The 23,938-nt window shown below is 41.4% G+C and overlaps 1 protein-coding gene across 3 annotated transcripts in view; it reads left to right on the top strand.

Annotated features, from left to right (window-relative positions):
• Window positions 1–17,913, top strand: part of ESRP1 (epithelial splicing regulatory protein 1) — a 34,232-nt gene extending 16,319 nt beyond the window's left edge. Inside the window, exons 11-15 of one of the 3 annotated variants that reach the window (XM_040587658.1) lie at window positions 1,383–1,601; window positions 3,585–3,783; window positions 5,676–5,844; window positions 15,900–16,005; window positions 17,536–17,913. In XM_040587658.1, coding sequence (XP_040443592.1) covers window positions 1,383–1,601; window positions 3,585–3,783; window positions 5,676–5,844; window positions 15,900–15,990 — 678 coding nt within the window. In that variant the 3' untranslated portion in view covers window positions 15,991–16,005; window positions 17,536–17,913. The remainder of the gene's footprint in view (window positions 1–1,382; window positions 1,602–3,584; window positions 3,784–5,675; window positions 5,845–15,899; window positions 16,006–17,535) is intronic. The other 2 variants (XM_040587657.1, XM_040587659.1) reach the window with 2 other exon arrangements.
• Window positions 17,914–23,938: the final 6,025 nt, after the last annotated feature.

Raw genomic sequence — 23,938 nt, forward strand, 5'->3', positions numbered from 1 at the left:
GAGGCTTTGCTCCCTCTCAGTGTAAGATCTTACGGTATATGGATGTTCTCGATCACATATAATCAAACCTTTAGGGTTTTGGCTTTCGGTAGCCTTGCGAGCAAGAGCTATAGTAGAAAGTTTATGTGGGTCCAGTGCTTTATGCTACAGATGCTGAATATGCCGAAGTACACGATGGTCTTTAGGAGAAGCCTTGGCAACAAATCTTGATCTTTTGAAAGACTTATCCTTAGTCACTGCAGAAAAGCAGAGCCTTTTGATGTAGCAGTCATCTTCAGAGCAGTGTATTTGAAGGGTCTTATGAATTGCTTCTAAGGGCAGGTCTCGGCGATCCTCTGCCAGCACTGGCTACCTAGCAGAGTGCGGCAGGACTTTGGGAAACAGCCTGAAGAGTACCTCTTCTTGCATTAACATGGCTCGATGGACCATTAATTGCAGTCACACTGTCAAGGAAAGGAAACAGAGCTGAGAGGATGGTTTATGTACATCTCCAAAGATTTGTAGAGCTTCAGCTGAGGTCACTGACTTCTAAACATGATTCTGAAAGGTCTCATCTATGATGCAAATTATAGCCAACCAATAGTAATGTCTTTGTAACCAAGTAATGGTGCTGCTCCGTTCACCCAAATGTGTAGAGATTTCGGTGCCTTGTTTGAAGGGTGACACTGATGATGAGAAGGCATAGCTGCAACACTTGCTCCTGTCACTGTATTTTTCTCAAGTGCTTTCATATTTCTCTTTGTTTAGCAAAACCTTCAGATAGCTGTATAAATGTAAATGAATCTTAATCTTGCTCAGAGAAAGTTAAAGGGTGGTGATTGAATATTCAGTGAACTCTTGATCAGGCAGGGTTTTTACTGTTAAAATTAGTAACAAATCTGAAAGTGTGACTGTTGCTGAGACTGACTCAGTAACACCACCTGTGTTACTTGATGGACTACTGCATCTCAAGTCAGGGCTGTTTGGTAGTGAAATATGCTTCTAGTTCCCAGACTCTCCTAAAGCTTTGCAGAGGAGATGCTTTGGGTAGAAGTGTCACCATGACTCTGTAGATGATAGAATGCTTTGGGATATTTTCCCAATAAAAATACTGTAGAAATACAGGTTTCATCTTCTAAGAAGATGTCATCTGGGAGTTGCATAACAGTTCAAATACTCCAAAATAAAGTGACGTTTTTCAAGAAAAAGATACAAGTATGTACTTCAAAATATCTGAATTCTAAGTAGTGCTGTTGTAGTTTAAGCCCAGAATCTAGCTCACTTGTTTCCTAAAATACTGCCCAGAGTGAAAATAGATGGCATTGGTGTTTATGTTCGGTTCCTCTGAGTTGAAGAATGAGTAAGGAGGCTTTCTGTAACCTCTGTTTTTCTGTTTTGCACAGGTGCTGAACCGGTACTCTTCCACACCTCTCATTCCTCTCCCAACACCTCCAATTCTTCCAGTATTACCTCAGCAATTTGTGCCTCCCACTAACGTCAGAGACTGTATACGTTTGCGTGGTCTTCCCTATGCTGCTACTATAGAGGACATCCTGGAGTTCTTGGGGGAGTTTTCTACAGATATTCGGACCCATGGAGTTCACATGGTACTAAATCACCAGGTTGGTAGGCACCACATTTCTGGCCACTCTGTGCAAACTGCCTGTATATGTGAACACAACCCTCTGATATCCCTAGAGAAGTAAGCACCTTTGGGATTCACACTAATGGCACTAATTGGCCTCCAGCTCTCCTCTAAAAGTGTGCTGGCAATAGATATGTTGGCTTATTTGAACCCTGCTATGCCAGCTGCTGCATTTGGCTCAGAGTGGTTTCTGTTACTGAGACCCATGTGCCTAAAGCGAAGCCACAGTCTTGGGAGCAGTTGGTGCTGCCAAAGTAGCAGCTGTGATCCTCCTGCACTGAGAGGCTTGAACTGAAGAATCTTGCTCAACAGCATGCATAATTCCTCTTGTATGGTGAGGAGCATCTTCAAAACAGAAGTGTGGGCAATATTAGCTCTCAAAGGAGTGGTTTGCCCCTGCCTTGTTGAACAGTGTGCCTCAGATATATTTGAGGACAAATGTGACTATGGCCTTCTAGAGACAGGATTTCCTATGGCATAAGTCAGCAGCTGAAGCTTTCCTCAGCTGTATGGTTCCTTCTTTAAACAGTTACAGCTAAGCACCAAGATTAACAGCTCATTGATATGTATAAACAGTCACATCTTTGCCATTGTTTTCTGGAAGCAGTTTCTACCAAAACTTTTCAGACAAAGGATGGTGCATTGTTGTGATCTTCTTTATCTGCATAGTCTTGTGACTTTAAGGGGAGAAGACAACAGCTCCTGCAACTCTGTAGAGATGCCCTGACTGGTTGCACTGATTACACTGATAATTGTGGTATAAAAATGGGTCTTCTAATTGTTTTGGTTGACGCTAAGCCTGAGATGAAACTACAAAATACTTCCTTCTCCTGGAGTAGGGCTTCTGTGTTTCAGGGGCGTGGAAAGGGAGGAGGAAGGGTAGTTCTTCCAGTACCTCTCTATCTAAAAAGATGCCTGTGTCTGTGAGGAGCTGACCTAGCCGAGGCTGAAAAACTGAGAGGGATGTTCAGGGCTTGGAGAGGCTAAGAAAAGATGCAGATGTCTGAGCAGAAGGAATAGCTTACAGCAGTATCAGCCCTTGCCAGCAGTAACAAAAGAACCTGGAGGAAGAAACTGGAAGTATATATAATCTTGAGGGTTGTCCGCCACCCCTGCCCAAAGCTGTCAGATATTCCCTGCCCCCCCCCGCCCCCCCCCCCCTTTACCTGAACTACTAGATTTCTATCTTTCTACATGCTCCCACCATTCCTGTTTTCAACCCTCTAATCATGAACAACTGTGTAAAGGATTGTGATAAAGTTGTTCTTCCCTCCAAAACTGGAAGAACTGGCCCAGAACTTAAGTTAGAGCTGGCTTCAGATCTCTACCTGTAATTCTGGCTACTTCAAGGCAGCAGCTGCATGTGGCTAAAATGACTCCTCACAGTTGCGTATCCTGCTCATCTACAACTCTATATAAGGATGTAATTTTTTTTCACCACAAGCTCACACCAAGCCTTTGGCTGGTACCCTTTTAAAATATCCCAGCCCATATTTGCCTTAAAATAATATTTTAAACAGTCATTTAACATTTGGCACTTCAACTGTATTTATCCTTGAATTTTAAAGATCACAAATAATAAATATGGATTAGATCTTTCAATTCTGCATTCTGACTAGATTTGTAAGAGCAGGTTTCAAAGCACCTAAGTGTCCCTGAACTGTAGTCTTTCCTGTAGGTGTCCCCTGTTGTTTGTTTTTTTTAAAATATAGAAGTAACATGGCTTGAGTTACAATGTAGCTTAAGTGAAACAGGTAAATAAACACAATGAAGTTAGCACAAGTGGGAAGAACTTTGGGGAGGACAGCTTAAACATGCTGATGATGGGTGCTTGGGTTGACTGATTGTACTTGACTCTGGAGATGAATATATTTGACCATTTTTAACAGCACAAACTATTACTGTATTGCTACTTCATGGGAGATCCAGAAACATTTGGTTTTGTCTGCCTTGTTTGTAGGGACGTCCGTCAGGAGATGCTTTTATTCAGATGAAATCCGCAGACCGAGCTTTTCTGGCTGCGCAGAAGTGTCATAAGAAGACTATGAAGGACAGATATGTTGAAGTCTTTCAATGTTCTGCTGAGGAGATGAACTTTGTATTAATGGGGGGCACTTTAAATCGAAATGGCTTGTCCCCACCACCATGTAAGTTACCATGTAAGTTTTGCATGAGTCTTGCCAATACTCTACGCTATGTGAGGGTAGGTGTTGGAGCTGCTTTGTTGACTCTCCTTCTTGGAAAAGGAAGGAGTGTTGGACGGGGGTATTAAAATAATGTCTTTTAATCTTAAATCATCAGCAGCTTGCAATCATTATTTTTCCCTTTTGGGCGTGAATTACAATCACTGAAGAACTACTTTAAAATTCCAGTGGCAAATTGCCCTCCCCTCCCTGAAACTTAACATGGCCAGAGTGAGCCATGACTCTGAAAAAGTAATTTGTAAGCCCAGCCTAGACCTTGCAGAACTGTTTCCCATTTAAACTGATTGGTATTTGCACTTTTCATCATGGTGAACATGTCAAGTAAAAGCCCTTCCCCTTTCACTTCCAGAACTTAATTTATGAAACCATCAGCAATGCTGTGACCTCTGGGACTCGACCACAAGTGTTCTGCCTATTGGACCACTACTGACTGAACTCTTTTCTTTATTTTCTTGTTGTTTGCACAGAATTGAGGCTGCCTGTGTGGGAATAAAATACCCATAGCTTTGGCCTCGGAGACTTGCAGCAACTGTATTTCATGTAAAATTACGCTTCTCAGAGCTACTAAGATGAACATAGACTTCTAGACAAATGTTTTGGGGAAATGCTTTAACAGCTTAAGGGCTACCTTACTAAACATATGTGCCATATAAATCTGAGCCTATGGGAAAAATAATACTTTGCTTCTAAGATCATGAATGGCAAGGTAGTCAAGTGGGAGCTTTTTCTCTGTCCCTCTATGCAAATGTATTGTTGGCTTGTTTAAAGAAGTGTGCTCTAAATCTTAGTCTGAGCTGCCAATGTGGCAAGCAAACTTCTTGGGTATGGTTCCTTTTGAGTGTGAGTAGACCTTCAGCTAATTCTTAGGAGATAAGTTTTCCAGGTGACTAGCGTGTGTGGGGGGGTGTTTGTTTGTTTTTTCAATGCAAGTATCCTTCTGAGCTGGGATTTGCAGCATGTGGTCCTATGTGTGACAGCTGTTCCAAACAGGGGTTGGAAGCTTCTCCTGAGAACTTCTGGGAGAGATTCTTGGGCAGAGTGCCAAGCTTTCGGAACCCTTAGGTGGCAGTGTTCCCACCTCCAACTACAGTGCTAGTGATGTATTCCTCAGATAAGCCCTTTCGGCTCTGTGTCACTGCTCCATCCCTCAGCGTAGTGAGGTGCTGACTGTCACTTTAAGGCTCTATTTTTGCTATTTAGAGTTATCTAAAGCTTTTATATATTCATTTTTATGGCACTGGGGAGGGGAAGAGGAAGAGAAGGAAAAAAGTGGCAGAGGGGGATGAATTGTCACTGCTCACATCTTGTTGAAACACCACAAAGTGCACTTTTGGTGGTTTGGTTTGTTTTTTTTTTTAATAAAACTTGGTGTTAACACTTGAAGTTGCAAAAGTATGACACTTCTCAATCTGCTGTTGATTAATTGAAGACAGAACTGTTTGGGGGATAGGGAGTGTCAGGATGAAAAGCTGTCCTCACCTCTGGGGAATGTTAGGCAGACCTTTAGCATAGAAGTTTCCCCCTTTACAGTGGAGGAGTCTCACACTTCTTGATTGGAGAGTTTTTTAAAATCTGAGCCTAGTCGAGAAAAACTGGCCCCCTTTTCAGAAAGAAACCCTATTCCCAGAGCAAAAGGTAGCTTTTTGTGAGAGCTGACTTTGCTTTTGACTGGGTGGTATGGGCACAACAAGCTCATATTGGTGGCTCAGATTTATTTTCTGTGATGAGCGAGCGAATGAGTAGCTTGTGAAGGTATTTTACATATTGCAAAGTTTTTCAGCTAATGAAGACCACATATATGTCCGAATTGAAAAGGTCCTAATCTATTTTCCATTTGTTCCCTTTAGGCCTTTCACCCCCTTCCTACTCTTTTCCGGCTCCTGCTGCGGTTGTGCCAACAGAAGCTGCTCTGTATCAGCCATCCATGCTCCTGAACCCACGAACGCTTCAGCCCTCCACAGCGTACTACCCTGCTGGGACTCAGCTCTTCATGAACTACACAGCATACTACCCCAGGTAAAGCAGAGGAGAAACCAAGCAGGAACAAAGAAGTCTCTTTTTTTTTTGGTTGGTGTTTTTTTTTGTTTTTTTTTTTTTTTTCAGCAAATGCAAAAGAACATTGACTGCTGTGCTAAAGGCTTGTGCTACCAAGAACAGCTTGTTCAGTATCTTGTTCAGGGAAACAGTTTCAGGATATCTAGGGATTTCCCAAGCTTCAGAGTATTTCAGGTAGTCATTGATTTTTTATTTTTTTTTCTTAAACATAAGTCACACAATTACAGTGGGTTATTTTTTTTTTTGGTTGGTTGTTGTTTTTTTTCTTCCCACCCAACGTTAGTCTTAAACTTGTTAGTTTCCATTGCTGTGCCTTCAGTGGGTGTGTGCAGCTCTCCTTCCCATGTCCATAAAGAAGCCCTGTCCCCTCTTTAGAATGGGTGGATTGGGATCTACCATAATAACTTCTGAAGTTCTGCCTCTTTGTTTTTGTGATAAAGTAACTTTTGGCCTTTATGGTGAAAACTGTTTACTTATTTATAAAAAGTATTGCATTGAAGCATATATGTATTGAATGCATATGTAAAGCATAGAGGCATGTGTTCTTCCTGACCTCATAAACACTTCTCATAAAGGGCTTTGGGCTCTTCTGGATATATTAGCTGTCTTCTACAGAACAAAACCTCTTGATATTATTTGCCCTCTACAGTCATGAGGCCTTGGAAAGAGCCATGTTCCCTTTAAGCCATAAGCCATTCCTGGTCTGTCAGGAAACCTGCTAAAGAGCTAAAGTCTTCTATCAGATTCTGATCAGAATGCATTTTATCTCAAGAAGGGTCCAAATAGCTACTTATGATGTTGTTGAGCAATATGGACTCTCTAGTACCAGTAAGATAACACAGATTTTCCTATTACTTTACATTAAACCAGTATGTCTGTGAGCTGCCTGTTGTGACTTTTTTATTAAAGTGTTTTCTTCACTCATGAGTTAATTGCTATATTGCCTTCAATGTCTGTCTTATGGTTGTGATGTTACCAAACTCAGCCTCTCTAATGTAAGATCAAGAAAAATAAAATTCCAAACTTGCACTGGCAATATAAAACAAGTTTCTCACTAACGGTTCTATATGTCATGAGAACACATTAACAGTAATACTTTGTGGAGCCTTTGCCATCTTGTACTACTTAAAGTGATGATAGACTGGCCACTGCAGGCTGAGTCAGGCCCTACAGAAATACCTCACTGAATGGGATCCCACATGAGTCCCATCACTGGCTGCTTGGGCAGTGGGTATATATGTTGGTTACAGAATGATCCATCCCAAGTCTCAGAATATCCCTTTTATGTCTGATGATTGTATACTCTTCTTAAGAAACCGTTCCTGTGTGGCTTCTGTGCCAATTACAAGTAACTCCCTTTTCAAAAACCATGAAGTAAAGTTTCTGGAGTTGATTTGTTGTCTTTCCATGTTGTGAGATCTGGTGTTTAGATACAGGGGTTTTTATCCAGAGTAAATGTTTGATCTACAGTCAAACTGTGTACTCCAGTAAAGTAGCAATCCTTTGCAGCTGATATTTTGGGGTTGGGTTTTTTAGAAAAAAAAAATAAGCTTTATTGCTTTTCAGGCAAGTTTCCCGTCCTTTGTAAAAAATGCAATAAGTAATTGGGTCCCTTTCACATAGCAATCGGAACTCTTTTAAATGGAGTTCTCTGGTTCTGAAATCTAATTCAGAAGAATGTTAAGTATGTGCAGCAGGAAAGAATGGGGTATCCTCTGTACTAAGTGGTGCATTTAAATGCATGTACATGGAAAAGCAATACAAAGCCGGTGGCTAATGATCAGACAATGGTTCATAAATCTAACTAGTGAATACTTATGGAAATAAGGAAAGTTTCTTTGACTTGCTGCCAAAAGCTTCTACCACTTGTGTTTTGCAAGGTCAAGTTGCTTTATAATAGCCAATTCCATTCTCTGCACAGTAATCAACATAGATGGTGGGGGGGAGGGAGGCATTGCTTTAGTCTTTAGTATCTATCAGAAATCCCTGAAATTCTCAGACTCTTCCTAATGCTCTTACAGCTTTGGTGATGAAATCCAATGGTGTAAAGAAATAGATGCCTTCTAAACTATTAAAATAGCTTTAGTGAGCTCCTAATGAAAAGGAGGGAGAACGAGTTATTCGGGATCTGTTGGTCTTTGGTATATCTGTTCAGCTTGTAATTATATCTGGCAACATGTTCTGACAGCAAATCAGTGGTCTCCGTCTCTGGGTAGTTGCAGGCTTTTGAAAAAACTAACAATAGGATTCATGGGAGGGAGGAATTTCTTTCCTTATCTAATCCTAGATAAATAGGTGTGCTAGTTGCTGTATGTATGTACATTGAAAGTAATGAATAACTGCACTACTTGGCAACTGTTAACATCTTCTGTAGAAGCTTTCACTATACACAAACTTGTAAGTTACTGCTATGGGATATGTAGTTTTAAAACAAAATTAGATCCTGTTGTACATTATTCAGTTCTACTGCCATTTTGATTGCTTGAAAGCAGTGCCTTTAAAACCTCTACAGTTTGTGTTAAAATCCATTAATTGTAGAAACACCCTTCAACATAGTTCTTTTTTCAACAATATTTTAAATAGTTAAGTCAAAAGAAGAGCTTCTTACTCGGTGGGTACTATGCCGGTGGGACATGTAGCCAGAAAATGGTATGCAAGCTGAAAACTGATGTGGGTTCAAACAAACTGGGTAAATTCAAGGGCAGGAAATTCATTGTGAGTTAGTGAATACACAGAAACCACATCTGGCTCAGGAAGTCCTTGAACTCAAAATAACTGGAAGAGTGTTTTTGGGTTCTGTGTCCTATGGTAAACTCTTGTGCTATTGAACCAAGATGGGTAGGTGAACTTGTTTGTTTGTGTCTTGAGCGGTATAGATACTGTTTGTGGGCATGGGTCTCTTACAACGTGTATAATTATAGCTGTATTCAGCTGGGCTGATCTAATAGTAGCTAAGTTTGGCTTATCTCCCTGTCGTGTCAGTGTATGTATAGCTCTCTCCATTGGAGTGATTTGGATTGAAAGGTGGTAGTTAAAGGCATGATTCTGATACTTGCTGCACAAGGAAATACAGGGTAATTTGTTAGTGTCCTTGTCTGTCTGCTTCTGCCTCTTCCTGCTATGGATTAGATAAGTTTTTTTCCTCATTATACACTAATCAACTCGTGAAAGTATTTTGTATATAAAATACATGTATGCAACATACATATAGCATTCATATATAGTATGCATGCATAAAAAGTGTGTGTAAAAATAAAATGACCAGGGTTAGAAAAAAGTCTTACTTATTCTTAATGACTGTCATTATGGAGGATCTGATCCATCACAGACCAAGTGAGGTACTTTATCTAACCTCTATCGTTGCTCAGATCCATATTGAAGCAGAATTAAGTTACAACAAGTTTAAACTGGCAAAAATAGGAACAAGTGGGCTGGATTAGGAGTGATACCATTCAGAGTTGCTGCCAGCAGCTTTATTTGCATATCCGTGTGTCTGGCTAACCAGCATCACTTGACAGAACTGGGTTAGGAAACAACCATATGTGTATTTAGCCTGGGAGATCTGTCACAGATGGAGAACAGCAGCAGCCAGAAACAAAACCTCTTCATCAGCTTAGTTGTACCCATAGCATCATAGCAATGCTCTGGACTACAGCTTTTACAGTGTAGTACTTTCTTTTCTATTTTTATAATAAGTATGTCAGCTTGGATTGCATGAGATCACATCTACAGTGAATGGGCTCACTGAGCATAAAAGCCTACTGGTGGCTTTTAGTTGCTGTCCAGCAAATGGAGTTCACATGTTTACATCGAGTGACAGAATTTGAGACTCTTCATTACCTATCTGTGCTCACGGCAAGCCAATCTCCATCGTGGATTTGTCAAAATAACCACAGCTCTCTAGTTAATGGCACAAACTTGTCACCAGAATGATTGTTTTTGGGGGAAGACTTAATGATTCACTTCTCTGAGTGAAGGTAGCTTGCCAAGGATTAGAACAGCAGGGATGCCTGTAACTACTACGGTATTTCATTGAAGGAGGAGTGCAGCAGCAGGGAAAACTAATTGTTGCATGCCTTCATAGGCTGTCATTATCTCTTCATTTGTAGGTTTTAATTAGTAGAACTGCCATGGTGTCTGAGAAGCAGCAGAATGCTAATGCTCTGATCAACTGATATCTGAGTATCAGAATAGTAAAATTATTTAAATTTAGAAGAAACCACACCTTTCTTCAAAGTTGATAAGCCTGTAAAAATGCTGATGCTGGTAACAGTGTCCAAGATTTACTCAACCCACCTTACAAAATGCTGCCCTGAATGCTGCTGGAGGTGCTTCTGCTTACAGATCCCGGTTCCTTTTGTTCACTTAATATGCTGAATGATTTCAATGTTCAGTTAGCAGCTCTTACTGTCACCTTCTGACTCTTCCTCTGCTATCGAGTAAAGCATTTGGATTAGTATGGGGGATTACTTGATATTACATCATCACGTGAGCTAGCTGCAGAGATCAGTTTGAGTATAGTTTTTGCTTTTGCTTGCTTACAATGCAGTTTGGTGAGAGAGAAGATCCCCCTGTTGTGCCTCAAGGCGTGTGTGTCAGTCACGCAGGTGGCTTTTGTTAAAACATTTGCAGTGATGGCCAGGCGATCTCGGGTTATTCAGGGCACAAAGGTATGTTGATCGATGCTTCTCAGCAGCAACCTTCTACAAGGGTGCGTTGAAAGTCCCAACGAACACTACTCGGGGCAGACCTTTGCAGCCTTCTGTGGCGGCAAGCACTTCTGGCTCTGCTCCCATTGCTTGTTGTTGTCACGCTACCATTAACTTATACAGATGGAAGCTGATTGCAGTAGGCAGGCTGCTTGGATGTGGGGACAGCATCCCTACCAGAGCAGCTTTTGGTGTTTACAGGGGCAGAGTTGGGTTGATCTTGGAATAAAGCTCCTTGGAGCTGGTAACTTGTTTTTATTTTAAAAAAGTCTTCCCTGTTAAGAACACTGTCTGTGGTACTTGTTCATGATTAAACAGCAGTCATGGGGATCTGAACGTTTCTAGCTGATTAACATGACCTGATGATTTAGTGCTCGCGCTTCTGCTATTTGTCAAGTTATGTGGCCTTTCTTTAAATATGGATAAACATTCCAGTCTTGGAAAAAGAAAATTATTCTAGTTATGTAAATACTTTTTCTAATAGCATGTCTACTTAGTTTTAGTGAACAAAGTACCATGTTAAAAGTTGAGTAATTATACCACAATTTACTAGTTTTTCCTCTCTCAAATTTTGTATGAACCACTTTTTTAAAGCTTTATACTGAAGCTGCATTTCCGCCTGCTTTCGGGCTGCTTTCCAGCAATGAACATTATAGGCATCACGCCGCAAGCTTGTGCATACATGCACGTTATACCCATGCCCTGTGCCAGCCCAAGCACTCGTTCAAAATCCCTATTGGTCTCTGGAAAAAGATACATTTGCTGTTCATCGTATGTTGGGGTGATCTGTCAAACTTCGCTGAGGTTTTCTGAAGGCTGCTTGGTGATGTGCACCTGCTTTTTGCTGTTCCTCCTTCTAGCTTCAGTCAGAAGATCTGACTTTGGGGTGCGGCAATGCTCCTCAGGGTCTGCAGGGCTTCCTAGAGCTAGCAAAAGGGGAGGCTAATTTAATCTTGAAACACTAGTGGATGAGCCTGACAAGTTGTTCTTCCCTACCTCCTCCCTTTTTCTCTCCCATCGCTTTCCCTATTGGCATTCCTCTGAGTAGTATGGTGAGGGATATGTAGTAAGACTAACCTGCAATACAGGACCTGTCTTACAGTCCTGAAATCAATAGAAGCTGTCAATCAGTAGCCTGATGAAAGGATATTTGTTGTCACAGACCAGGAAATAGTTAATACTTAACAAACAAGAAGACTTTTTCAGGACTACAGAGAACAAAGTCACAGGAAAAATAGGGATAGAAAATCTGCAGGGAGGGAACTGAAACCTGTGGATGGTGTCTATGTGTGTGTCTGTTCCTGTGTGCAAATAGTGCTGGATATATTTATGCTGCTTTTGACTGACCTGCAGGATACTTGGAAGAGATCTAAAAACCTGCTTGGTTACCTATGTTGACTGCTCCCAACACACGCCCAATCTAATATAAACCACAGCTTCCTTCTGGATATTGGTATCTGTTAGGCAAACATATAATAAAAAAAAATATTAGGAAATCAAACAGACTGTGAACCTCAATGTTTCTATGTAATATTTTAGTGATGAATGTTTGGGATCCCTTGTGGTTCATAAATACTGTTTGAATACCAGCATCAACCTTTAGAACATGTGAAAACTTGTTCCTGCATCCCAAACTGATTTCTGAAACTTAATTGTGTTTTATTTTGAGAGTCTTTGGAGAATGCCACAATCTCAGAAATATTGGCTGGGAAAAAAAAATTCAATCTAGCTGTTGATTAGATCAAAGAAGAAGGATCAATTCATAAGAAAAAAGTATGCATTGGGAAAGACTTAATATCATGTTTGATTTCTAGAACTAAATTGATATTAAAAGTTAAGGTCTTGCACTGCATCATTATATAGTTATATGCAACTACTAAGAACGGCTGTAGAAATCCTCTCTGACCCCACGTAAAACATGCAAGTATGTGTTCCTGGGGTTTGTTTAATAAGAGGAGATGGGCTGGAATAGCTATTTATTTTGTATCCCTCCCTGGACACTTCTCAGTAGGAGTGTTCTTCATCTACTGATTTGCCATCTGGAGACATGACCGCTCTGAGTCACTCACTGCTGTTCCCCTAGAGGGGACAACCGCTTCAGTCTTGGGGAACGCAGAAGTGGCTGGGGGCAGACTATGTGCCTTGTATCAGGGAATTAAGAGCAGGCTGTGCCCTTAGCCTAGCCTGTTGCTGAAGCTGACTGTTACCTTTATCTCCAAGGTGGAGTTAGGAATTAGCAAGCGCTCGTAGCAGCTCAGTGCAAAGCCAGTAGGGTTACTCTGAATAGCTGGAGTTTTAAACGGAGATGCCTGACTTCCTTAAAACAGATAAGGACCATGTAGATGTAGTTAAAAAAAAAAAAAAAAGAGGGATGCAGAAGCAAGAGAACTGAAGGGGAAGCACTTCTGCCCCACCGAATGCTGTCCCTACTGAGAGGGAAGTATGCTGAGGCTCAGCAGCAGGGTCAAGTGGCCGGAACGGTGGGAAAGCTGTGCTCTGGGACACCCAGCCAAAGCTCTCATGGCCCACTACTGCAAGTCCTTGTGAGCAGTTGCTCAGCAAGGGCCAGGAAGGCAGAGGAACATCAGTTTAATAGCAATACCTTCCAAGGACAAGGGCCATCACCTTGCTTCAAAAGGAAGGCTAGGTTGCCCAAGGTGTCTGTCTTGTTAGGTATTTTCTGGTAGCTTCATGTTTGGTTTTGGTGTGTGTTTTAACAGTGATGCACCTAACTAGGTATAGCCTTACTAAACTAGTTTATCTCAGAAAGCTGCATCATGATTTGGTTTGGGGGATTGGCTTTTTGTCCCCCCTAACAACAACCAACTCTGTAAACAAAGCTGCAAAAAGGTCTCTTCCCTTTCTCCTCGTAGGAGTTTTGGAAGCAATGGGACTGTTTTCATAAGGATTCTAGAAAAAATTGAACTATTCTATATCTTAAATTCTGTTGTAGTGTGTACTGTTTTATCTCAGATGTGCAAATATCACTTTTTGGTAGCTTCAGCCGGGCTGGCCAAAAGGATTAATGTTAATGGCACTTTCCACAAAGCTATGCAGTCACAAGTAGCCTGGGGGGTGCATCTTGTTCAATAAAGAGCAAATTTTTTTTAAATGTTATACATATATGTGTGTATTTAATAGTAGCTGGAAACCCATATGGATTACCTGATATTTTAGCAAAGAGGATATTTGGTGGAACTGCTGAATCAAAATAAAGCAGGGGTCTGTTAACTAGCTACAGTTCTGTGGCAATTTGGATAAGGCTATGGAAGACCTGACAAAGAATATCAAAGCTTCCACCATCTACAAGCTACGACTATTCTTGTGTTTGAGAAGAGTTACTGTTTTTTTTTTTACTACCTGTGAATAAATGAATTATTGTGGCATTAATATTGCTTTAAAGCAAGACAAGCATGTCCTCCTGTGGCACTAGCCTTTAACTAAACCGTGGCAGTTGCCATTGACCACAAAAGATGCTGTGTCTAAAGAGTCCCTGAAACAAGTAAATAAAAGCAAATACTGCCTTGCTAGCATTGCTGGCAGCTGTGGAGAGCTCCTTCCTCAGATTATTTGGCAGGTAGTTAATGGAGAGCACTGACCTGGAACTTGGATGCAAACCGTGGGTGGGCATCTGCCATGGATTCATCTCCTTACTGTTTAGCTACATTTAAAACTTTGCAGTTATAGACAGCATGCGATGGTAATAGGCTGAAAATAAGTTTTGGAGCTTTCTTAATGTTGTAAGATGACCCCTGGATCTTGTATTTGAGAAGCTGAATAGTACATGGGTATATTGACTGTGGTAGTATTTTGTTAGAGATTAGTAAGATTATTAACGTTATGGGAAAAGGCATGCAGGGAACCATTAGTGGGAGGTGTGTTGTGATACATTTGTATGAAGATGCTACTCTACAGCGTGAAATCTGAACTTCCCATTTAACTTTTGGACAGTAGGCTCAAAATTGATATAAATGATTGCAAGTGTCATTTTTGTCATTAGACCATTTCTGCTATCTAGTGGAGCTACCAGTGAAGAATTATTCACAAAGGTATCCAGGAGCACAATATTGTGGAGATAAACAAGTATTAATTAGAAGCAGTTCCTACGGAAAACCAGCTCGCTTTCCAGATGTGGATAGCTGCTAACTGTAGAAGTAGTAGCGTTAGAGCTCAGTTGGCTGCATTTGCTTAGTGAAACCCCTTAAAGACTTGTCTGAAGGGAAACCATAAACATCTGTATGCTGTGTCCAGGAATGGCTGGACTACTGGATTTTCTTGTTTGCCTACTGTGTGAGCTATCACCTTCCATACTGCGCTATAAGAAGATGACCCAAGGCTTTGTAAATAATGGGAACTGGGGAAGGGCAAGACTCATAGCAGTGGTGAGAACTCATGCTTGGAGGCAAGTGTACCTGCTGGATTTAAAAGTTGCAGAGGAACTCATGAAATTGAGCTTTAATTTAGAGAGACTGAATATAGGCTAACACCGTAGGACTTGTGTGGAGGGAAGGCTCCTCCACAAGTCATCTTGGGACAATGGCCTTTGGGCTAAACTTAATCTTCATGAATACCCTTTTAGCAAAGGATTTAAATGTAGATTTAAGCAAGCAAAGACTGGTAGCAGAAACTTTCCCATGGTATTTTTATAGCTGTGAGTTTGGAGAACAGAAGTGGAGGTGGTCTGGTAACTACCTTTTTAGTGAGGTTTGGCAAGGCTGTCCTAGTTCTAAGGAATAGCATGAAAATGGTGATGGAAATAGTAGGTGCTTGAAGTCATGGTCAGGAAATAAAGCCAAATTATCAAGGTGGCTTTAAGCAACAAGTATGGGCTTTCTTTGGGCGTGTGTGTGGTATTTTGTCAGTGGCATCCCTCAGTACTGGAACAATTTCAGAGGCAAATGGCCTATGCAGATCTACCTAGTAGCGAACTTGTTAACTCTTGCTTCAGAGACTTTGGGAGTGCACGTGGCTCTGGCTGTACAGGAGGTGTGTTTGTGTCTGATCTCACGTGACGTTCTCTTGAGACCAATCAATTGTGACTGCCAGAGTCTGGAGACAGCCTTCTTCATCAAGATACTGTGTGTACCCATGTGGTGTTAGGGGAGGCTGATTACCCTAGTCTGGTTGCTGTGGTTGAATTGCTTTTGATGCCATGGTGATGGAAGCATTACAAATGTCTAATTATATGGCCTGAACTTTGATATCTGCCCAGGGCTTTAAGAAAGGTTAAGGTCACATAGCCAGCTGCTGGCTCTCTTCTACACTAGTTTGGCTTCTGACTGCTTCTATCTTAACTTGTGTTTGTAGTATGCAGCAGAGGATGGACTTGTACACACAAGTGATCCGGCCAGGACAGTGTCCAAAGAATGGATTTGCATTTAAAGGCCCCAGCAGTTAGACTTCCTTAGAGAAGGTAAGGATAATGAACCCCAGGAGATGGGTTTGGGGGTATCATAGTGTTTGCTTCAGATAACCGCCATACTCCACGTAGTTTTTCATTTGCTGCCCTAGGAATATGGCTACTCTTTGCTTTGTCCAGAATGTCATACTGCAATATGCAAGACCTTGGCTACTAAAGCCGTCATTTAATGGATTTTGACTCCTCCCAGCCTTGTTATGGGCTGCTGCTTTGTACTTCCCAGGGCTCCAAATGCATGCTGCTTCAAACTTTAATATTAGTATTGTAGAGCATCCAGAAAGCTCCTCAGAGTCAGTTTTCTTTGAGGAGCCAAGTGCACAGGTGATGTTACCCTCCTAGCAATACATGAGGGTATAGCATTGGTTAGGCAGAATGAACGACTTGCTTAGGTGACTATACAGAATCTGATCTCTAAACCTCGTGCTGAAATTTTACATCAGCAATGAAGTAGACTCAGTTTGTATAACTGACAGCTACTCTCTTGCTTTTGTAAGCCTTCTGATCAGACCACTTCAGCCTTTCAAGCTTGGTTTACTTGATCTCCTGTATAGGAACAGTCAAAGGGTGAAGTCACCCAGAAAGCATTTGTACAGAAAAATGCAAGTTGAACTGAAAAGCTGTGTATTGATGGCTGCACTATGTGCTTTATCATGTGCTGTAGTCTTAGAGGTAGATATAGAAATATATTTATAAAAAATGCTTGTTATCTCTAGTGTTCTAAAAATACATAGTCAAAGTGATAAAATTTCTTTATGCCCTTTTCTTTCCCCTATTCCTTTTCTTCACCTTCCCTTCTGAAAAACAATGAAAATTCCACCCTCTTCATTCTTCCTCTTCTGGCACAAAGACAACTTAGCCCAGGATGTAATCTATTTCTGGGCAAAATCTTTACCTGCAGCATCACCTCACTGTCATCTGCTCTGAGTCACATGGAGCACAGCATGTGTAAAACCAAAAATTACCATCTCGGCTAGTTGGCCAACAAGCTGCCTTTTGACTGGGTTGGTAAAGCTAAACCCCATCCCTAAGACTAACAGCCTGAGGACATAGTTAGGTGCTTAGTAGCATCCTGGCTTAAACTATGCTACATCACTTCCCATCCACCTGTAGCTGTTTGCCTATAGTGAGCATTGCCATGTAGTGACCTAGGGTGGGGGAGCTGATCCAACTGGAAGAACCCATGGCCTTCGTCTTTCTATTTGTTTTCATCCAATACAGTTTACAGCATAGCTGTGCAAGTACTTGTGTCAGCTCAGAGATGGGAATGTAGAAGTGAGCAAAGCAGTCACTGAGGGATAGTAATGGCATTGCCATGTTCTAGTTGATTGTAAAACTTCACCTTAGCTAAAAGGTCCCTTAGTGTTGAATATATTCTGGCATACTCTTAAATGCTGTTCTCTCTAACAGAAAATGTCATTGAAATCCTGTATGTGTAAGGTGAAAACTAAAGCTTTTGATCCTTCAGTGAAGACTTGATATTTTAGAAATCAAGAAACTAACATTTGCTTTTATCATGGTGTTCAGTGACCTGCACAACTTTTTCATGCAGATTCCCCTACCCTTTCTGATGTTTTGAACAAACACAGCAAGCCTAGATGGAGATTTTTATATTCCCAGTTTTTCCACTGCTCAAGCCAATTGTGCTCAAGAAAAGTCATCAGAACTCTGGAAATCAGCAGATGGGCCTCTGTTTTAAAATTAATGCACAGTTTTCAGACATGCGCACATAGATCACTAAGCCTTTCACTGAGAGCAAGCCCCTGAGGGCTGCTTCTTGATAAAGAAAGTATTAAGCTGCTCTTAGCACAGGAATAGTTTAGCCTCAACCTACAAAGTCTGATCTACTATGTTCTCTGAAATAACAAGTCTTTTTTACCTAATTTTGCACACAAAGTTGTTCTTTTTTAAAAAAGGAAGTATTTTAAGACCTCTAATTGTGCTTCTGACATTTTTATAAAAAACTTGTTTTCTTGTCTTGTACATATTTGTCTAATCTGTGCAAAAGAAGCCTCTGTAAACTTTGTATACAGGCATATTTTACACAGTGCAGAAATAATTAGGAATGTAAAATGGATTATCTGAGTAAGAAATGCTGTAACTTTGTAAAAATATAAGTGCAAGATGTTAAATGCTTTGTCTCAGATTCTTATTTTGTATGCTTTCCATATGTACTTGGGTATTTAAATTTTAAATGGTTTACAGGAGCAGGCATTTTCAAACTTTGATCACACTGCTTAGTCAGAAAATGAGAAATGCAGTTCACATATCTCCCGTGATACTATTTTTATTTGTTGAACACCAAGCAGGGTAGGTAGAACAGGAAGTAGAACAATCTCTCATTTAAGAGAAGGAATTTGATCTGTTGTAAGACCCAGGACCTTGTCTGCTTTAAGGGGGGGGTGAGGTGTTTCAGGTAGGGACAGTAGTTTGCGTTAGGTCTCTCTGAACTAGAGCAAGTACTCCTTGACCATAACTCAGCACCACAACTGTCACTCTTACCAAAGAAAGGAGATGATGTACATGCTCTTACTTAAACTAATGTCTTTTAGCAGTCTGTGCTTTCTCTGCCTGCCCTGGGACTGGACTTCAGTTAGGGGTTAGAGCACAGCATCTTTCCATGGCAATTATACTTCTTTTTTTTTTTTTCAGTAAAAATAATAGGTGAGGAAGGAGAAACCCTGAAATAAAGAGATTTGTGAGACTAAAGGTTGCAGATGGAATAGGTTGTCTGGCATGTTCAAAATTAATATACAGAATTCAGGATTGCAAGCTGATCTCTTCTTGAAGTTAGCTATAAGCAAGCCTTCTCTGCTGCAGCCTTCTAAGTGAGAAAGCTGCTGCCACGCAAGATAAGGTATTTGGCAAAAAGGCGTGTCTCTATTTAAAAACACACAAATCCACAAGAATGTGCTGCTTGTGCTTCTGGAGGCTGATGTGGGAAAGCATTTGTCCTATGGACTCTTCCTTGCTGGTCCAGTTTCTTTTGGAAAGCATAGCACAGCTGCTATCATCCCAGAGGTAATGCCTTTCCTGGAGACAAGCAGGCAGAGCTAGGTCCATGCTTTACACCAGAACTCTTAAAAAAACACCTGGATGGGCCAGGGTGGACAGCCTAGGAGCTGGGACCCGTGTCTGCTGGAGAGGATGAGCTCAGTGTCAAGTTCTGCCTCTCTCGTTCTCCCAGACACATCTCTTAACTGTGGCCGAAGGGCTGCACCTTTGTGCCCCATCATCTGTCATGGTCTCAAGAAGAAAAGAGCTTTTGCAATTTTGCAGCCTGAGAAGAGCCTCGGTCCACCTTGTAACCAGTGGTTGTGTGAGGGGAAATCTGTCACCACTGTGGTTATTAGGGAGGGACTGCACAGGGGTTGCCTAATTTGGGTCCCCATCAGCTTTGGAGCCCATTTTGCTTTTTCTTCTGACTTACCTCCAACTCGGCAGAAGGAATAATAAAACTTTAGGACCTAACTCATGCTGTGGTTCCTGGGAGGCCCTTGGTAAACCTCAACAGTTAAGACAAGCGTTCCTGTAAAGCATGTTGGGTATGGGGTGCTTATTTTCCTCCTATAGCAGTATTTAGTTACCGTGAGACCAAATCCATAACAGTGCCTTGGTATCTCTGAAAGTAACTACAAGGGAAGGGGGGGGGAATGGATTTTGTGGCAAAGTAGAAAAACTCTTCCAGATAAGGCAAGTGATGATGGAAACAAGGCTAGCTGATTTAAAAAAAAAAAATTAAAAAATCTCCTTTTCATTATTTTCCTTATTTCTTTGCTCTTCTCTTTCCTGTTTGCCACTCTCCTGCAATCACTACAGCCATAGTAATCTAGACTTATATTTTTTTCTGGTAAACTTCACACTGTTACAATCTGGAGTACTTGACAGGGCATTCCTTTAAATCGCTGTTCTGTAAACATGAGTATATTAAATGTGATTAATTGATGCAAAATATTTTTAAATGGTTTTTCCAACTTTTCTTTCTGAGAAGATGGTTCTGCCTTTAATTTTGGAGCAGAATTATGAATTAATAGTTATTCAGAGAGATAATTAGTCTATATAAGCCACCCAGGGAGTGATGGTGGAATAGAGTCTTTGCATATTAACTGCACGGGAATATCCCAACTGTGTAAACACAGATAGGGAATGAGTGGATGGGAAGCAGTAGTGCAGAAAAGGTTTGGAAAAATAAATCAAAAACTGAATGCAACAATAATTAAATGCCTTTTGAGAAACAAAGGCAAAACTTACGCTGGGTTGCACAAATGGGCCTTTTGTTTGGGATGCCCTTGAAGTTTTCCAAGTCTTCTATACAGTGCTGGTAAAACCTTAGCAAAAAGTTATGGCCAACAATTGGCACAAAAATTGCAGAAGGCTGTGGACTGACTGCAGAGCAAACAGGTGGGATATGGAAACAGCTCCCAAGAGCCTGCTGAAGGCATCGGAGTTGCTTGTCTTGGTGGCGAGGAGGCTGGGGAGAGGCATGAGAACAGTGTATGAAAAACTGTGGCTATGAACGGAGAAGGAATAGATGCTTCCCATTGTGGATGGAACCAGGAGAGGGGGATGGAGTTACAGCCAGGGATTAAGGCAGGCATCAGAACAAACCTTCTCATACCAGCAGCAGTCAAGTACTGACGCAGACTGCCTGGGGAGGCGGCTCAGTCTCCACCCCAGCAATCTCTCAGGACTGGTTGGCCAAGCGTCCCTCAGAGATGGTGCTGGTATAGCTGATCTTACTGTTGGGCACAGATGTGGACAAGATGTCCTCTTCAGATCCCCGCCAAGTTGTTTTCTATGGTGATACCACTTTGTTCTTAGGACCCTGGCCTCAGATTTTATGAAGTAAGATGCACATCTACTGTACATGATCTGAGTTGGGTTTTGCGTTATTTTTCTACAGGCTGTCTTATGTTTGGCATTCTTCTGGTTCTATTAAATTCAGAACTGAATCCTCTTTTCCTGTAAGTCTGTCGGTTTTAATTGATTACAATGTCAAATCTCATTTAACCTAAAGCTGAGCGGTATACCATTCCCCCATTGTAATGGTTGTATGTTCTAGAAATCAAACAAGCTAGAAATGCGATTTCCACAAAAGGAGAAAATGTGTGTCTATTCGGTTTTCTTTTTGCAAGATTAATTGGGAAATCTCACAGCTTTAATATCTCTGAATATCTCAGTTACCTCAGTTAGGCAGGTTCTCAGCTGGAGGCAATTTTACTTATTCAAGCAAGAAAGCTTGAGACTCCATCAGTAAAGATGAAAGTCCAATTCCATGATGTAACTTTCTCTGAGGTTAAGGTTATTGATTGAACTTGAGATGTGAATCTATCACTCATGTATTCAGATGTGTAAATAATATCTAATGTGAAGGTAATCACTGGAATTAATCTGAAAAAATGTGAAAAGATATTATAATTTCAAGAAGACTATATTCAAATATATCATGTTACATGGAGAAAATGTACCTTTGGTCTTAGTAAAACCTGGTTTTAAATCTAGTGTTTTTTAAAAAAAAATTAAACTGCGGGAGCATATTATACTGTACACTAGTGTGGATAACCTAAGGAATGACAGCCCTGTTTACCCTGATGATAAAAGTATGCCCACTATTCAGGCTGCTACAACTTCATACTGTTTCCCCACCCCCACCTTTTTTTTTTTTTAATAGTCTCAGCAGCATGTTGTCTTGTCTTTTTTTAAATTACAAAATTAAAAATGTAAAACTGAATCTATATGTATTTTATATAGTTTTTGTAAGACCTTAATGTTAAGGATTTTTTTGAATTAACTTTTGACTAAAACTTGGGTGCTTTCCATGGTCAATATACCAGCCTATGTGGCATGGTATTATGCGGTTTAACTAGGAACATTGCAATCTTGGTTTAAAACCTTTTAAAAACCACTAGAATTCTACCACTATTTGTTTACTATGAAAATAATGCCCCATATTTAAGGCAGGAGCTTTTAAGCCTAAAGGAGTTCCTAAAAATTCCCCCCTTAATTTTTTCATTTTTAATTTGCACTTTTGCAAGACAAGGGATAATTTCACTGTAACATCTTGTGACAGCAAAAGCTGTAAGTGGGTGTTGGGAAAGGCTGGTTTCCACACTCCCCTTGGACAGCTATAGAGAGCTCAGTGCTCTCTTATTTTGCCAGGTCTAAATTTCTCATCCCAAATTTCCTACCATGCATTCTGAGCCATCAAAACCAAACAGTATTTTAAACTGTCAAATACTTTAAATCTTTAATTATATTTTACTCTGTGGGCTTTGTTTGTTTTCAAACATTGCAAGCTGAAAATAAATATACTTCGATCAAAGTAACTTGCAAACCAATACTCCAAACCTGTGAACGGGAAGTGTTTTTAACTTGTAATTAGTAACTTGCCGACAAAAGCTGTGTATGTTCTGGTGTCTGAGTTGCAGCAGTGCTGTTCTCTAAGGATGCATTGTTTTTCAGAGTGCTTTTGTCACCATCAACAACCTCAAACACTAGGACTGCAGTACTTCAGGATCTTACAAGTGGCGAGATCCTAAAAGCAATGCTGCCAGCAAGCAGCATGTTTCAATGAAAAATGCAATGCCTGTGCCACCTTTTTTCTTCTAATAGTTTAACACTTTCAGCAAGGGACCTTGTTAAAATGCAGAGGTGGTAGAAACTGGGCAAAATAATGAGAAGGCTCCAACCCCTTCCCCATACCAAAGCACTCCAGGACAGGTTGAAGGTGAGGATGCCCCTTACCCCTCTTCAACCCGTTTCCCTGAGTATGGACTTTCTGCCTTTTTTCGTGCTCCCACCTATCTCCATCCTTTCTCCAAAATCACCTCCAGGGCCTCTCTGGTGCTGGGGAGGGGTTACAGCCAGGCTGTGTCCCTTATGGGGGAAGAAGGGCTGGCAGGGTGGCAGTGCTGGAGGGGAGGGAAGGGGGCGAACAGTGTGGTACAGGGACCAAAGCACTGGGCATCCCGCACGGATGATGTAGTGTTGTCACAGAAGACAGGGCAGCAAGGGGCAGGCAGGGCCTGCTCCCCAGCATCCCCCGTGCAGCCCTTGTCCCTCTCCAGCCCCACACCTCAGGGAAGGAGCCCCTGTGTTTACCGGGCTTGCTGCTGACTCAAAGCAGCTGATTATTTCAGTGTGTGCTCAGACTCTGGGCTAGTGGATCCACAAGGACTCCTTTCTTGTGTTGTTTAATCATTAATCACTTGAATGGAGATGTAAACAAGTCGCTCTTGCCTGCATCCTTACCCGCAAAGGGAATTAAGCAGGTCAAAGGTGAGCTACTTGGCAAAGAGCAAGCCTAAGTGAGATGAGCTTGCTTTTGTCCACCTCTGCCACCTCTGCCCTGCTTGGTTTGAGAAGCCAATGCAAGGTCATGCTGTGCTAAATTGGAAACAAAGGAAAAAAACTTGTTTTCATGGTGTAAATGGAGCGTGGTGATAAAAAATGTTCTCCTGTGGTTCTTGCATGTCCTGTGGCAGTTACTTGGCTTAGTACCTGCATCTCCCCAGGAGGTGTGTAATCCTGGTCTGCTGTGTGAGCTCCTGCGATGAGACACGTCAACAGAGTTGGAGCAAACTCTGCTGAAAGGACACGTGGCCAAAGCACTGGCTGCAGAACTGAGCTGGAAACAGCTGAAAAAAGCACCATGGCAGTGCTGAGAAAAGTTATTAAATACCAACTTCACTGCGTCATTTACCACTGAGGGAAATATGGCTGCACGTGTCAACCTAGCTGGGCTCAATGGAGAGGACCGACTGAGTGGTCATAACTGCACAAGAAGCCCACACGAAGTCCAGTAAACTGTACCCTGACTGGCACTCACTGCCTATGAGATATACGAAACACAGAAACCCCGTGCTCAAAAAAGGGCCTGGAGACCCAAACTTTGTGTTTTTTTCAACTTTATGACTTCACTTAATGAAAG

Source organism: Falco naumanni, chromosome 3, assembly GCF_017639655.2.
Source record: "Falco naumanni isolate bFalNau1 chromosome 3, bFalNau1.pat, whole genome shotgun sequence".
Lineage (NCBI taxonomy): Eukaryota > Metazoa > Chordata > Aves > Falconiformes > Falconidae > Falco > Falco naumanni.